This window comes from Solanum lycopersicum, chromosome 10, assembly GCF_036512215.1.
Source record: "Solanum lycopersicum chromosome 10, SLM_r2.1".
In the NCBI taxonomy this organism is placed as follows: domain Eukaryota; kingdom Viridiplantae; phylum Streptophyta; class Magnoliopsida; order Solanales; family Solanaceae; genus Solanum; species Solanum lycopersicum.
Genome location: NC_090809.1, coordinates 41,620,665 through 41,634,698, shown reverse-complemented (window position 1 = coordinate 41,634,698; position 14,034 = coordinate 41,620,665). Strand labels below are relative to the sequence as shown.

The window sequence follows — 14,034 nt, the reverse complement described above, 5'->3', positions numbered from 1 at the left end:
GAGATCTGGTTATCATCAATTGAAAATACGGGTAACGGATATGCCAAAGACTGCTTTTCGGACAAGGTATTGGCATTATGAGTTCTTAGTAATGTCTTTTGGGCTTACGAATGCCCCTGTTGCTTTCATGAGCTTGATGAACGGAATTTTTAAGACATATCTGGATCTCTTTGTCATCGTATTAATTGATGATATACTGATATACTCAAAGAGCAGGAAAGAACATGAGGAGCACTTGAGAATTGTATTGGAAATATTGAGGGAGAAAAAGCTTTATGCCCAATTCTCCAAGTGTGAGTTTTGGCTAGATTCAGTGTCCTTCTTGGGGCACGTAGTTTCTAAGGATGAAGTGATGGTGGATCCTTCTAAGATTGAAGCAGTGAAGAGTTGGGTAAGACCTACTAATGTTACAGAGGTAAGAAGCTTTGTTGGTTTAGATAGCTACTACCGTCGATTTGTCAAGGGATTTTCTTCTGTTGCTTCCCAACTGACAAATTTGACTAAGCAGAGTGTTCCATTTGTATGGTCGGACGAATGTGAAGAAATCTTTCAGAAACTCAAGACCTTGTTGACTACTGCACCAATTCTCACCTTTCCAATGGAAGGTAAGAACTTCATTGTTTATTGTGATGCCTCCTATTGTGGTTTGGGTGCAGTACTAATGCAAGAGAAGAATGTAATTGCTTATGCTTCGAGGCAATTAAAGGTGCATGAACGTAACTATCCGATCCATGATTTGGAGTTGGCTGCAGTCGTGTTTGCATTAAAGCAATGGAGACATTATCTATATGGGGTTAAGTGTGAAGTCTATACAGATCATCGCAGTTTACAGTATGTATTTACTCAGAAAGATTTGAATTTAAGACAGAGGAGGTGGATGGAACTACTGAAGGACTATGATATTACTATCTTATACCACCCAGGAAAAGCTAATGTTGTGGCAGATGCTTTAAGTAGAAAAGCAGGAAGCATGGGAAGTCTAGCTCACTTGCAGGTTTCTAGACGCCCATTGGCTAGAGAGGTTCAGACTCTGGCTAATGACTTTATGAGGTTGGAAGTGCTGGAGAAGAGAGGATTTTTGGCCCGTGTGGAGGCAAGATCTTCCTTTCTTGACAAGATTAAGGGAAAGCAGTTTACTAATGAGAAACTGATTCGGATTCGGGATATGGTATCGCGAGGAGAGGCTAAAGAAGCAAAAATTGATGAGGAAGGCGTTTTGATAATTAAGGGAAGGGTATGTGTACCCCGCGTAGATGATTTGATTCACACTATTCTTACAGAGGCTCATAGTTCAAGGTATTCTATACATCCTGGTTCAACCAAGATGTACCGTGACCTAAAGCAACATTTCTGGTGGAGTAGGATGAAGCGCGACATTGTTGATTTTGTTGCTCAATGCCCGAACTATCAGCAGGTAAAGTATGAACACCAGAGGCCTGAGGGAACACTTCAGAGAATGCCCATTCCTGACTGGAAGTGGGAGAGAATTGCAATGGACTTCGTAGTTGGTCTTCCAAAGACATTGGGAAAGTATGACTCCATTTGGGTAATTGTTGACAGATTAACTAAGTCTGCTCAATTCATTCCGGTCAAGGTGACTTACAATGTAGAGAAGTTAGCCAAAGTTTACATCTCAGAAATTGTTCGATTGCATGGAGTTCCACTTTCCATCATATCAGACAGAGGTACGCAGTTTACTTCTAAGTTTTGGAAAACATTGCATGCTGAATTAGATACTAGGTTGGATCTTAGTACCGCATTTCACCCTCAGACCGATGGTCAGTCTGAGCGAACGATTCAAGTGTTTGAAGATATGCTTCGTGCATGTGTGATAGAATTTGGTGGTCATTGGGATAACTTCTTACCTTTAGCAGAGTTCTCATATAATAATAGCTACCATTCAAGTATCGATATGGCCCCATTTGAGGCACTGTATAAGAGGAGATGTAGATCTCCCATTGGTTGGTTTGATGCATTTGAGGTGAGGCCATGGGGTACCGATATTTTGAGGGAGTCTTTAGATAAAGTGAGATTCATTCAGGAAAAGCTTCTAGCCACTCAGAACAGGCAGAAAGAATATGCAGATCGAAAGGTTAGGGACTTGGATTTTATGTAGGGTGAGCAAGTCTTGCTGAAGGTTTCACCCATGAAAGGGGTGATGCGGTTTGGTAAGCGAGGTAAGCTTAGCCCAAGGTATATTGGTCCATTTGAAGTTCTGAAGCGCGTGGTGGAGGTGGCTTATGAATTGGCATTGCCTCCAGGACTGTCAGGAGTGCACCCGGTATTTCATGTGTCTATGCTGAAAAGATATCATGGAAATGGAAACTACATTATTCGTTGGGATTCAGTTCTTCTTGATGAGAATTTGTTTTATGAGGAGGAACCTGTTGCCATTTTAGATAGAGAAGTCCGCAAGTTGAGATCAAGGGAGATTGCATCCATCAAGGTTCAATGGAAGAATCGGCCAGTTGAAGAGTCCACTTGGGAGAAGGAGGCTGATATGCAAGAAAGATATCCACACCTTTTTACAGATTCAGGTACTCTTTCTCGCCTTGTTTTCCTTCTTGTGATCGTTCGAGGACGAACGATGGGTAATTGGTATCTATTATAACGACCTGTTTAGTCGTTTCGAGCAGTAGAATTGTTTTTGTTAATAACAGACTGTGTCGACGGATCACACGACGGACCGTCATGGTCATGAGGGACCGTCGAGGGTCTTCGTGCCAAAACACTTAAACTCTGATATTTGAGTACGGGGAATCAACTCTCTGAACTTCACGATGGAAGAGCAGCACAGACTGTCGTAGACACGACGGACCGTCACGAGCATCTTTGCTAAAATCGACTCTCTAAACTCTGTGACGACCCTGCAGGACGGACCGTCGCAGGCACGACGGGCCGTCACGAACTGCGTAACCTTGACTGGGTCGGATTTCTGCTAAAGTTTTAAAAGGGTGTTTTGGACTATTTATGACAAACTGTATGAAATTAGTGGGTAAGTTTAATAACTTATTTACTTGGGGGTTAAAGGAGATAACCTTAAAATAATCAACGGGTCACTTTTATCATAATGAATTATATGATAATTAGGGTAAAAAAAAGGAGAAAGAAAAGAGGGGAGAACGAGCGAGAGAAGGGAGAAACGAAAAGGAAAAGCAAAAAGGCTTTGGAAAGTAGCTTGCTTGATCACAATTCTTCGCTGGAAGTAGGTTATGGTATATGCTATTTCATAGTAAACTCCAAATAGCGATTGATATGTATTGGGTGGTGTTGTAAAGTCTTCTATATGCTTAATTGTGTTGTTGTATGTTGTGATTATGTAAATGGTGATGGATTATAATGATGATACTGTGAAATCTTAAAAACCTTAAATCCACTCTATTAATGATGATGCTTTGATATAAAAAAAGGCTTGATGAACTAAAAAAATGAGGTTAATGGATCGGGTGTCACGAACCGACACATAGTATTAGGGGATCGGGTGTCACGAACCGACACGTAGTATTAGGGGATCGGGTGTCACGAACCGACACGTAGTATTAGGGGATCGGGTGTCACGAACCGACACGTAGTATTACAGGATCGGAGTGTCACGTTCCGACACAAGAGGAATAAAGAGAATGAATCTTGAATTATGGAATATACTCAAACTTAAAGAACCTATTTCCCAAATGAGTATGGTGTGAAGGCTTGAGTCCTCATAGGTGCTCTTGGTGTTGTTGCAATGGTTCTTGTACTTGTTGTTGCTACCTGTTGAGTATTGTAGTTGATTTTATAATATTATTTGATATATATTGCTTTCTATTTTGAGTTGGCCGATGATACCTACTCAGTATGTGTTCCTTGTACTGACCCCTATTTGAATTTTCTTCTCTTTGTTAATTGTGGAGTGCAGCAAACGTGCCACCGACTTCGACTCGTCCGCAACTCTAGCCAGTCTCCAGCATATCAGAAATCAGGGTGAGCTACTGTTCCTAGCTCGTGTTGGATTCTCTCCTTCAAGTCTTGAAGTCTTGAAGTTCAGACATGGACATCCTTTTACTCATTTTAGTTTCTTAAATACTCTTAGACTTAGAATTTGAGGATAGATGTTCTTGGTGTGATGACTTCCAGATTTTGGGGATAATAAGTTGATAAACTTTAGAATGTTTATTTATTAGTTATAGTAATAAGATTTTGAGTCTTCCGCATTATATTCTGTTTATTATGGTTGAAATGTTGGGGTTTAGATTTGTTGGTTCGCTCATATAGTAGGATAAGTGTGGGTGCCACTCGCGACTCATTTTGGGTCGTGACATTTACTATTTCATTAAAAAATAAAGTAAATTTCTAGCATCTCATAATATTTATATTTAATATATAATAACTAATAATATATGGTTTTTTTTTTTAAAAAAAATAAGATAGCGATAAAATGGTACTTCAACTTTATAATTTGGAGCTTTCTACTCATAATAATACTAGGTAATTTTTTCGGTGCTTCACGCGGTCATAAATAATAATTACATTGAACTTGAATAATTTTTTATTAATATCCATACATTAAAAAAAGAAGAGAAATAGGTTCTTAAAAAAACATTAGCAATATTCCAACATGAATTTGATTATTTGTCATTATCACACAACTCAAGAACCTCTAATGAATAAATTATTAACGAAATAATAAATCATTGATTCTTTAATCAACATTAAAAGGAAAATAAAGAAGAAATAAGAATATATACAAAAGTATTTCATAATAAAAATAAATATTTAAGTTGCATAGATTATACAATTAGAACATATGTCTTAGGAGAAAACTCAAAATTTTATTAACATATTAAAAAGAAAAGAAATTACGCTTCAACATGAAGGCAATTATAACTTTTGAACTTGCATAATGAATTTCTTCAATTGATAAGTAGGAAATTTCATATCTATGTAAAAATAGATAATATGTAAGTTTATCTATAATACTTTTAAGTTATAGAATTTAATGTAGAATATCAAAACATGAATTCTTAGAATTGAATAAAATAATTATTTTCTGCACAATAAATATATGTACTGTATGAGTATATATTCAATATAATTGGAGACAATAACTTTACATAAACATAAATAATAGAGTTTAAAACATGTACTAAAAAACAAGTAATATCATAAACATAAATTAATGAGTGTAACAAACACATTCCAGGATATGTAAAAAAAGAATGAAATAAAAGAAAAAAATCAAGTTCACTGAATGCACAATGTCTCCTTAAGATAACCATTCTCCTCCAATACCAGAGGTCTAAAGAATTACATAGTCTCAGGATGGAACGTTATTATTATCAACTTATTGATACAAAAATAGTGGTGTCAGTAAGTTACTCAACAGGAGCAAAATACACAAATATCTGATTTTGTGAAATTAGAAGAAGATAAAGTTTTCGTTATTTTTAAATGAGAGGAAATCCTTCTATTTATAAATAACAAAGGATAGTGTGAATAAATATTTAATGTGTTCAATCAGAAAGGCTACCACTATTTGAAAAAGTTGCAACCCTTCGGAAAGTTCACAACCTTTCATAAAAGTTGCAATTTTTCATAAAGTCGCAATTCTTCATTAAAGTGGTAACTTTTGATAAAAATCGTGACTCATCATTAAAGTAACAATTTTTCATAAAGGCCGCAACTTTTCATAAAAGTCGCAACTTTTCATGAAAGAGGAAGACTAGTTTTGAAGATAAATAAATTTAAAAGAAAATTCTTATTTGTAATAGCCACGTATATAAATATATGATATGATCTCTATCTATTTAAATTTCTTTAAGCTATTTCAGATATTATGATTTGTTTCCATAATTAAGTGTAAGACTTTATTTGGTCGAAAAATTTGATCTACTTGATTTTCTATAAAATGAGACGATCGAGCAAATATAACTTCTTTATCACACTTCAAATTTGTGGTAAAATTAAAAGTAAAAGGCATTTAGTTAAATAATCCATGTGAGAGTAGTTTATTTTTTATTTGGGAAAAGGGTCAAATATGCCCCTAAACTATTCGAAAAGGTCTAGATATACCCTCTGTTTAAAGTTTGATTCATTCATGCTCTCACCGTCCAACTTTTGGTCCAAATATGCCCTTATGGGCGTTATTTGTCATATTGGATATATCCAACTCATTTTTCATTTCTTTAAATGTCACATAGAATTGTCATATCGTTTTGACCTTACCACATGATATTTATATGAAAATGGAAAGGTATTTGGACTCATAAACACCTAATCCGACCCATAAATCAATCCTTTTAAATAAATTATCGGACCAATTTTCAACAATTTTATTTAATTTTTATTTTTTCAATAAATTTCGAAAATGAGTAATTGATTAATAAAAAAATAGGAATAATATGAAAAAAAAATATAAAATTAACAAACAATTATAGTAACCTTAAATTCAATTTAACCACTTTTTAATTTTTTTTTATTTTTTTCGATAAATTCCGAAACAGAGTAATTGATTAATAAAAAATATGAAAAAACTATAAAATTAAAGTCAAAAATTAAAAAAATAAATACAGTAACCTTAAATTCAATAATCTCAATATTTTTTTAATTTTTAATTTTTTCGGCTAATCCCAAAAATGAGTTTATTAACAAAAAATATGAAAAATATAAAAATTACGCAAAAAAATCACAAATAAAAAATAGGAAAATATAAAATAAAAAAATTGTTGAAATTATTGAATTTAAGGTTACTATATTTATTTTTGAATTTTGACGTAAATCTTTTATTTTGTTTTCATATTTTTTCCCCTTTTATTAATAAATTACTCATTTTCAGAATTTGTCGAAAAAAATAAAAATTTTAAAAAAATTGTAGAATGAAATGTTATTGTATTTATTTTTGAACTTTTGACGTTAATTTATACTTTTTTCATAATTTTCATACTTTTTATTAATCAATTTAATTATTGGTAATTTTCATACTGTTTATTAATCAATTAAATTATTGGTGATTTTCATACTTTTTATTAATCAATTACTCATTTTCGTGATTTATCGAAAAAATAATTTTTTTAAAGAAAAAGTGTTCAAATTGAATTAAAGATTACTATAATTATTTGTGAATTTTTGGTGTTAAATTATAATTATTGGTGATTTTCATACTTTTTATTAATCAATTACTCATTTTCGTGATTAATCGAAAAAATAATAATTTTTTAAAAAAAGTGTTCAAATTGAATTTAAGGTTACTAAAATTATTTGTGAATTTTTGGTGTTAAATTGTAATTTTTTTCATATTATTCCTATTTTTTATTAATCAATTACTCATTTTTGGAATTTATCGAAAAAAATAAAAATTAAACAAAATTGTTGAAATTCAATCGGATAATTTATTTAAAAGGGGGTTGATTTATGGGTCGGATTAGGTATTAATAAGTACAAATATCTTTTTATTTTTATATAAATGTCATGTGGTAAGGTCAAAATGACATGATAATTCCATGTAGCATTTAAAGAAATGAAAATGAGTCGGTTCAACATGGCAACTAACGCCCATAAGGGCATATTTGGACCAAAAGTTGAACGACGAGAACATGAGTGAACCAAACTTTAAACGGGGGTATATCTAAACCTTTTCGAATAATTTAGGAGCATATTTGACCCTTTTTTCCCTTTTTATTTTAATAAAGACCCATGTGAATTGTTACAAATCAAAATGTACTATCGACATAAAAGTACCATTATTAAATAATCAAACAACTAATAAATTAGAAAATTACTAAAACAGCCATTGAAGTTCATATTAAAATGATTAAATTGAAAAAACAGTGGCTGACTGTTTCTACCTTTGGAGATCTTTCGGAATGGTGGTGAAATCTTGTTTCCAGACCACCATTAGTTCCATCTCATATTTCCAGTCTCTTATCGGGGACTTGCGATGTGTTTCTTACTCTAAAGTTGCGTTAGGAGACTTGCGATACGTTTCTTACTCTAAAGTTGTGTTATGTTAGATGCTCTTTATATTTATGCTATCAAGTTTTGGGATAATTCTTTGTTGTTCTCTTCTATCGTTTGTGGTCTGACTTCCCTTCGGAAGTCTCATATGAGTGTTACTTTCGGCTTACACACCTTATTGGAGGGTTTTCGGGAGTGTGTCTCATCATGACCTCAACTTTTGGATCATGACAAATTACTTATTGGAGGGTTTTGGGGAGTGTGTCTCATCATGACTTCAACTTTTGGATCATGACAAATTAGTATTGTTAGAAGAAAAGACATTGGACTTGACATATGAACAGCATTCCGTGCATCAGCAGTCATATCAAAGTTGAAATTTTTTTATATTGAATTCGTCTAGATTTTCCTATATATTGAAGCCAAATTACAAGAGGTTAAGAATCATTTCCAAGAAAGCACAAGACTAAAAGTAACTTTTATTTCCAAAACACAACACTGCCATCAGTAGTTAACATATCATCATATAAACTATGCATGAGAGATATAAAGCTATGATAACCATCACATCCCAAATGCGATGAACTAAGAATTTGCTGGTGTAAACTTGAGGGAAACACTATTGACACAATGGCGTTCATCCGTTGGGGTAGGGAAACCCTCACCCTTGAAAACATGACCAAGATGACCGCCACAAGCTGCACAAGTAATCTCAACCCTCCTGCCATCAGGGTCAGGCTGAAAAGCACAATTCTATCACACATCAGACACTACCACAAATGTCTAATCTAGAAAAACTACTAAAGGAGGACCCAGGCAATGGAAATGTTGAAGAAGCAATCTCATTTACCAACACATTCGAGAAAATCAACGGAATACCTACATGTGTGTTGACTGCCTTTTTAAAAATCTTAGAAAAAGTAATGGAACAAAAAGTTTATAAAGCCTTTACTAGGTCAATTTTTAAAGGGGTTGGTGTTTTCTTTCTCAAATTAAAAAATACAACCATTAATTAGCTTTAGGAATCACAAGCAGGATTTGGTTGTAGCTAACTCGAGTTTGAAGAGGCAGTAGCACCGATCACCTTTCGTAGTATGGTCGCAGCAATAAAGGTTATGCAAGGACGACAAGGTTATGCCGGGTATCTTAAAACCCAAGGAAGAGGAGGACAAGGAATTTATGACCATCCAAGGATTTATTTTTTTGGGGGGAGGGGGTGACTATTGATAATAGCTGGCCAATTTTATTAGGGAAAAAACTAGAGAAGTGTTAAGTTGTCTCAAAGAGCAACTTTGGTAGACATACAATGGACTGGTGGGCGAATATAGAGGTGGTCCAAAAAGAAAGTGGAAGCCAAGAAGATTGCTTACATGTAGTAGAGATGGAAAATAGGACTAATAAGGAAAGGTATAAGATTGTGAAGAAGGAAAAGAGGATAGTGATACAACAACAAACCTAGTGCATCTCACAAGTGAGATTTGGGAAGGATACAGTTTACGCAGACCGTACCTACCTTAAGAGAGGTTGTTCTGATAGACCAGTGTTGTGAAAGGCAATTGCCTTGTCGCCAATGGCAAGAGGAGAGGCGAGGCGACCCTTCATCGCCTTTTAGCTTTGTGGCGAGGCAATCTTCAAAAGGCGACGCCATGTCGACAAAAGGCTAGAGGCAAGAGGCAAGAAAGGCTAGAGGTGTCGCCTTTTGTATTTTTTTTTAAAAAAGACGACAAATTTAGGGTTTTAAAAATTAAAAGGTAATTTTAGGATTTTCGACTAGACTCCTCCGGCAACTAACCAGGCTTTTCCGGCAACTCCAAAGTCTAACCAATACATATTTCTTGTTTTCTTCTTCAGAGTTGGTCACTTTTACCTTTGTTTTGACTTTTGTTCTTTTTTTTCTCTTTCAAGTTCTAGGCTTTTAATATGTACTATCTATTTTTAGTTTTTAATTTGAAAAAATTGCTAATATGTTATGTTTGATTATTTACATATGCAATTAAAATTTTAAATTTTTTGGTATTAAAAGGTGCCGCACTTCAAAAAGGCGAGCGCCTCGCCGTTTGCCTCGCCTTGTGGCGAGGCGGACCCTTGTCGCCTTTTACCGTCCAAAACACTGCGATAGACCAATATATGTCCATAAGCTCTTCAATGTGGAGGGGACAATAATATTGTGTTGGGTGATTCAGAAAACTCCGACATCCATCAAGATTTTAGGTATTGTAGGCATATAAAGTTTGAGAAGGTCAAAGGTGCAATCCATAAGATAAGAGGGGGGAAGAACGATCAGGCCTGTTTGGATTCATGTGAATCTTTGGAAAAGAGCAGGTAAAGTAGGTTCGATGTCATTTTTAGGACGAGTTAAAATGCTCGAAGAATGGAGGTGGAGTACAATGATCCCATCATACAAGAACAAAGGTGATATTCAAAATTACAACTATAAGAGTATTAAACTACTATGCCACACTAGGGAGAGGGTGGTAGAGATGAATATAATGAAGGATGTATGTGTCTATTTCTGAGAACCATTTTGAACTCATATTGGGGTGATTAACTCTGGAAATCGTTTATCTTCTGAGGAGATAGTTGGACTAGTCTAGGAATAGAAAATGGAACTTATAGATGGTGTTCATTGACTTAGAAAAAGCATTTGACAAAGTTCCAAGGAGGTTTTGTGGAGATGCTTGAAGTCTAGAGGTTTATTACTGGCATACCATAAAGGATTAAGGACATGTGCAACTACAGTATGATGGAGTGAAACCCGAGTGAGAATAATGGAAAGAGACGGGAAATACTTCCAATTAAGATTGGGTTGCACTAGGGATAAGCACTAGAGATCGACCCTAAAGTCTAAAGGTTTCAGGTGGAGGTATTTAAGAGAGTACATGAAGTACAAGTTCAATGACGCATCACAAGAGGCGGATGTGGATGTGGAAGTGGGGAATGATACATATGTTATCCCAAAGGAGGAAGCTTCAAGTATTTCAAGGAGATGGGAAAATCAGATGTCACACATTGTATTTGAACAAGGTGGATAAAATAGAAGCTCACATCATGTGAAAAACACGTATCATCGAGACTTAGAAGGAAAGTCCAATAGGGTGGTTATTAGACACACTATGTAGTATGAGGCGGAGTGTTGAGTAGTCAATAATTCACACATTCAGAAGATGACAATAGCGGAGATGAGGATGCTTAGATGGATGTGTGGGCATAGTAGGAGAGATTAAATTAGGAATAAAAATATATAAAGCATCTTCAACTCCCCAAGGATATGACCCTATATAAGGAAGGATGGAAGTCAAGGATTAAGGTGGAGGTTTACAAGATGGTCAAGTGATTTCTTTCTCATGGGAGAGCATGGTTCTAGCATAGAACACTTGTCTACTGCCTCTTTTTCTCATTAGTATTACTCCATTATTATTTTATTCTTCTATTGTATTATTACTATTGTTTCTTATACTTGAGTTATCTTAACTATTCTTGTCCGTATTTTCTTCTACAATATTTTCACCATAGTTCTTCTCTTATATTTGTCAGATCTGTTTTTTTTATAACACTTACCTTCAGACAAGGGTTCATCAGAAACAACCTCGTTACCTCACACAAAGTAGGGGTGAGGTTTGCATGCACCTCCTCCTCCCTAAAGCCCATTGTGGGATAACACTAGGCATGTTGTTGTAGGAATGAAAAATAGTTTGTCTTCACTTTTTACTCCGTCATCATTTGCAAATGGAAGGAAGAGCGAGAAGTAATAGAAGGTAGCAAACGGAAGTTAAAAGAAGTTGCTAACATAATGAGGAGACCTCCCAAAATCTAAGGCTAGACTCTTCTTATTGTCTCAAAGGGGGGCAGGGCATTCCTATTATTGTAGCCTCATCTACAAACTCTATATTCTATAGCAGAAGTTGAGAAGGAGTGATGATCCCACACAAGAACAATGGCTCTCCTGGATGATGAGTATTTTTATCTCAAGATCTTTAAAATGAAATAACTGTAATAATCTGGCGAGGAGCAAGAGATCGAAGCTCACAGTGCGATTAATTGCTCCAGGAAGACCCTCAAAGAAAGCTGGCCAACCACAGCCTGAGTTGAATTTTGCTGTGGACTTGTAGAGAGGAGTGCTACATCCTGCACATTGGTAGACTCCTTCACCAGAAAACTTGTCATACTCTCCGGTACCTGGATACCTGTGAAGTAATCCTTCATGGTAAATTATTCATCTATTAATTAATTAATAAGCATCATGGTCATTCCACTATGTTATCGTTCCTTGTTGAAAATTTGAGTCTCCAAAGTAGAAGAAAATAAAAAAATGTTGAATCATAAGATCGGTGTTGAACTTATATAAACAAACATGCTGAGCATACATGAGGAGAACTACTTCAAGCAACTCTGCTTGAAGAAACTCTTATCTTGCATCATATCCAACCAGAAAGATGAGATTCTGAATTAGTATATAACATGGCACACTTAAATGTGATAAACTTAACTAACCAGCCTTCTAAAACTAGGAGCTATGACCTTGTGGATAGTCTGTTGCTAAAAGTGCTACACGTAAGACATTGACAATCTTCAGAAAATGTAACAGTGTTCACTTCAAAGGTAACATAGCAATGAGTTAAATGTTAAGCATCACAGAATTGTGCTAATCCTCAAACCAAAGCGGTGAACAAATTCTCCACAATGCTTGTTTGGAGGACTCCCCCCAACCCCCATCCCCAGGACACACACATCCTATGGAAAAAGATAGGAACAGAAAAAATGTCCAGGGAAAGCAAACATTGAGTTTACGAATGCTCTGAAATTGATTACATGACCCTTATTTTACCCAAGATCCATACCATATAGTGCTGTTCAAATAAAAATGATTCTCACAAACTTGCATCCTATCCTTCATTAAACTTGGAACTTTCTCCCCGACTTTACACAAATTATAGAACCAAGTTTCAAATTATTCAGGGGAAGTTATGGAAAATATCGAATAGAGTGCAGAAGCTCATTAAGGCCTCTAGCAATTTAAAACGTCACAAAAAATTGTTGAAGTTATAAAAGCCTAGAACCTGTTTACAAGCTAAAATGTGAACTTGAAATAACAAGCATTTCTAATATAGGTACAGCAGCTACCAAAACCTGGAATCAACGAGGAAAAACAAAACTCAGCATGAATTTAGTAAACAAACATCTAAAATGATCCTCCAGGTTGAGTAGTAGATCTAAAAAAATATTAACAACTACATGTATATTTCTAGGTAAAATTAGTAAAAACCGGAGAATAACATACTCAGTGCCTTTCTGTCTTAGAATACGGAACTGCTCAGGAGATAGAATTGCACGCCAGTCTTCCTCTGACTTGTGAACGGAGTCTGGTGCAGCCATAGCAACAACCCCACCTCTGAACCCTCTCTTACTTGATGATGATGATGATGATGAAAACCTGAATTGGGTCTTGGGATGACCACAAATGCTAACAACCTTTTTGGCTTGAAATCTCAAGAATGGGGTGGCGTTGATAAACAGAGGGGTTGACGAAGCAAAAGGTGAGATTTTGAGAATATGAGAACCCATCTTGATAAGATATTCCTATTATTAGTGTATACTTTTGTTTATTATTATTGGTCACGCAAAGACCAACTCTCAAGTATTTGTCTATTGAAACCATACACTTTCTCTAACTACTATACCCTTTTGAAAGGCTCTCTTTCTTTTAGCTTATATTAAAGGACTAACTTTCATGACAAACAAAAAATTCTTATTTGTATGTTATAGCATGTTTAACCATAGAAATGATAATCCCAAAAAAATAGAAGTACAAGAAGAAATGCAAAAGGTAAATATCCCAGAATTCTATGCAAATAAAAGGACTATTGGAATAGCTACCATTTTGAATGAATTATCGAACAATTATCTAAATGAAAATGCAATTTGGAGCTACTACAATCGAGACCAGACGATGATACACTCCAATTGCAGAGAGCTAAAAACAGCAGATATGGAAGAACTACGCCAATGGATATTGAGCTTGCTGAAACCAGAGCAGCCACCCACCACAAGAGCTATCAGAAAAAATTTTATTTCACCAAATCTGATAACTAGATATTGTAAATTAGT

The 14,034-nt window shown here is 35.0% G+C and overlaps 1 protein-coding gene across 2 annotated transcripts; it reads right to left on the bottom strand.

Moving 5' to 3' along the window:
• Window positions 1-8,211: 8,211 nt before the first annotated feature.
• On the bottom strand, window positions 8,212-13,604 carry LOC101265376 (peptide methionine sulfoxide reductase B5). 2 transcript variants are annotated; one of them, XM_004248740.5, is made up of 3 exons: window positions 13,208-13,604; window positions 11,957-12,113; window positions 8,212-8,667 (listed from the first exon to the last, which is right to left on the bottom strand). In XM_004248740.5, exons 1-3 carry the CDS (start codon window positions 13,489-13,491, stop codon window positions 8,515-8,517), a joined length of 594 nt encoding a protein of 197 aa, XP_004248788.1. In that variant the 5' UTR covers window positions 13,492-13,604; the 3' UTR covers window positions 8,212-8,514. The 2 variants fall into 2 exon arrangements, with proteins under 2 accessions (XP_004248788.1, XP_004248787.1); XM_004248739.5 differs by having other exon boundaries at window positions 8,212-8,682; window positions 13,208-13,600.
• Window positions 13,605-14,034: the final 430 nt, after the last annotated feature.

Bases quoted from the DNA above. Each gene is read 5' to 3' on its own strand.
- LOC101265376 (XM_004248739.5), bottom strand. From the start codon at position 13,491: ATGGGTTCTCATATTCTCAAAATCTCACCTTTTGCTTCGTCAACCCCT. The intron at 12,114-13,207 runs GTATGTTATTCT...ATTACTTCACAG, and splicing joins CTAAGACAGAAAGGCACTGA to GTATCCAGGTACCGGAGAGT. The intron at 8,683-11,956 runs GTGAGCTTCGAT...GATGTGTGATAG, and splicing joins CTGGAGCAATTAATCGCACT to AATTGTGCTTTTCAGCCTGA.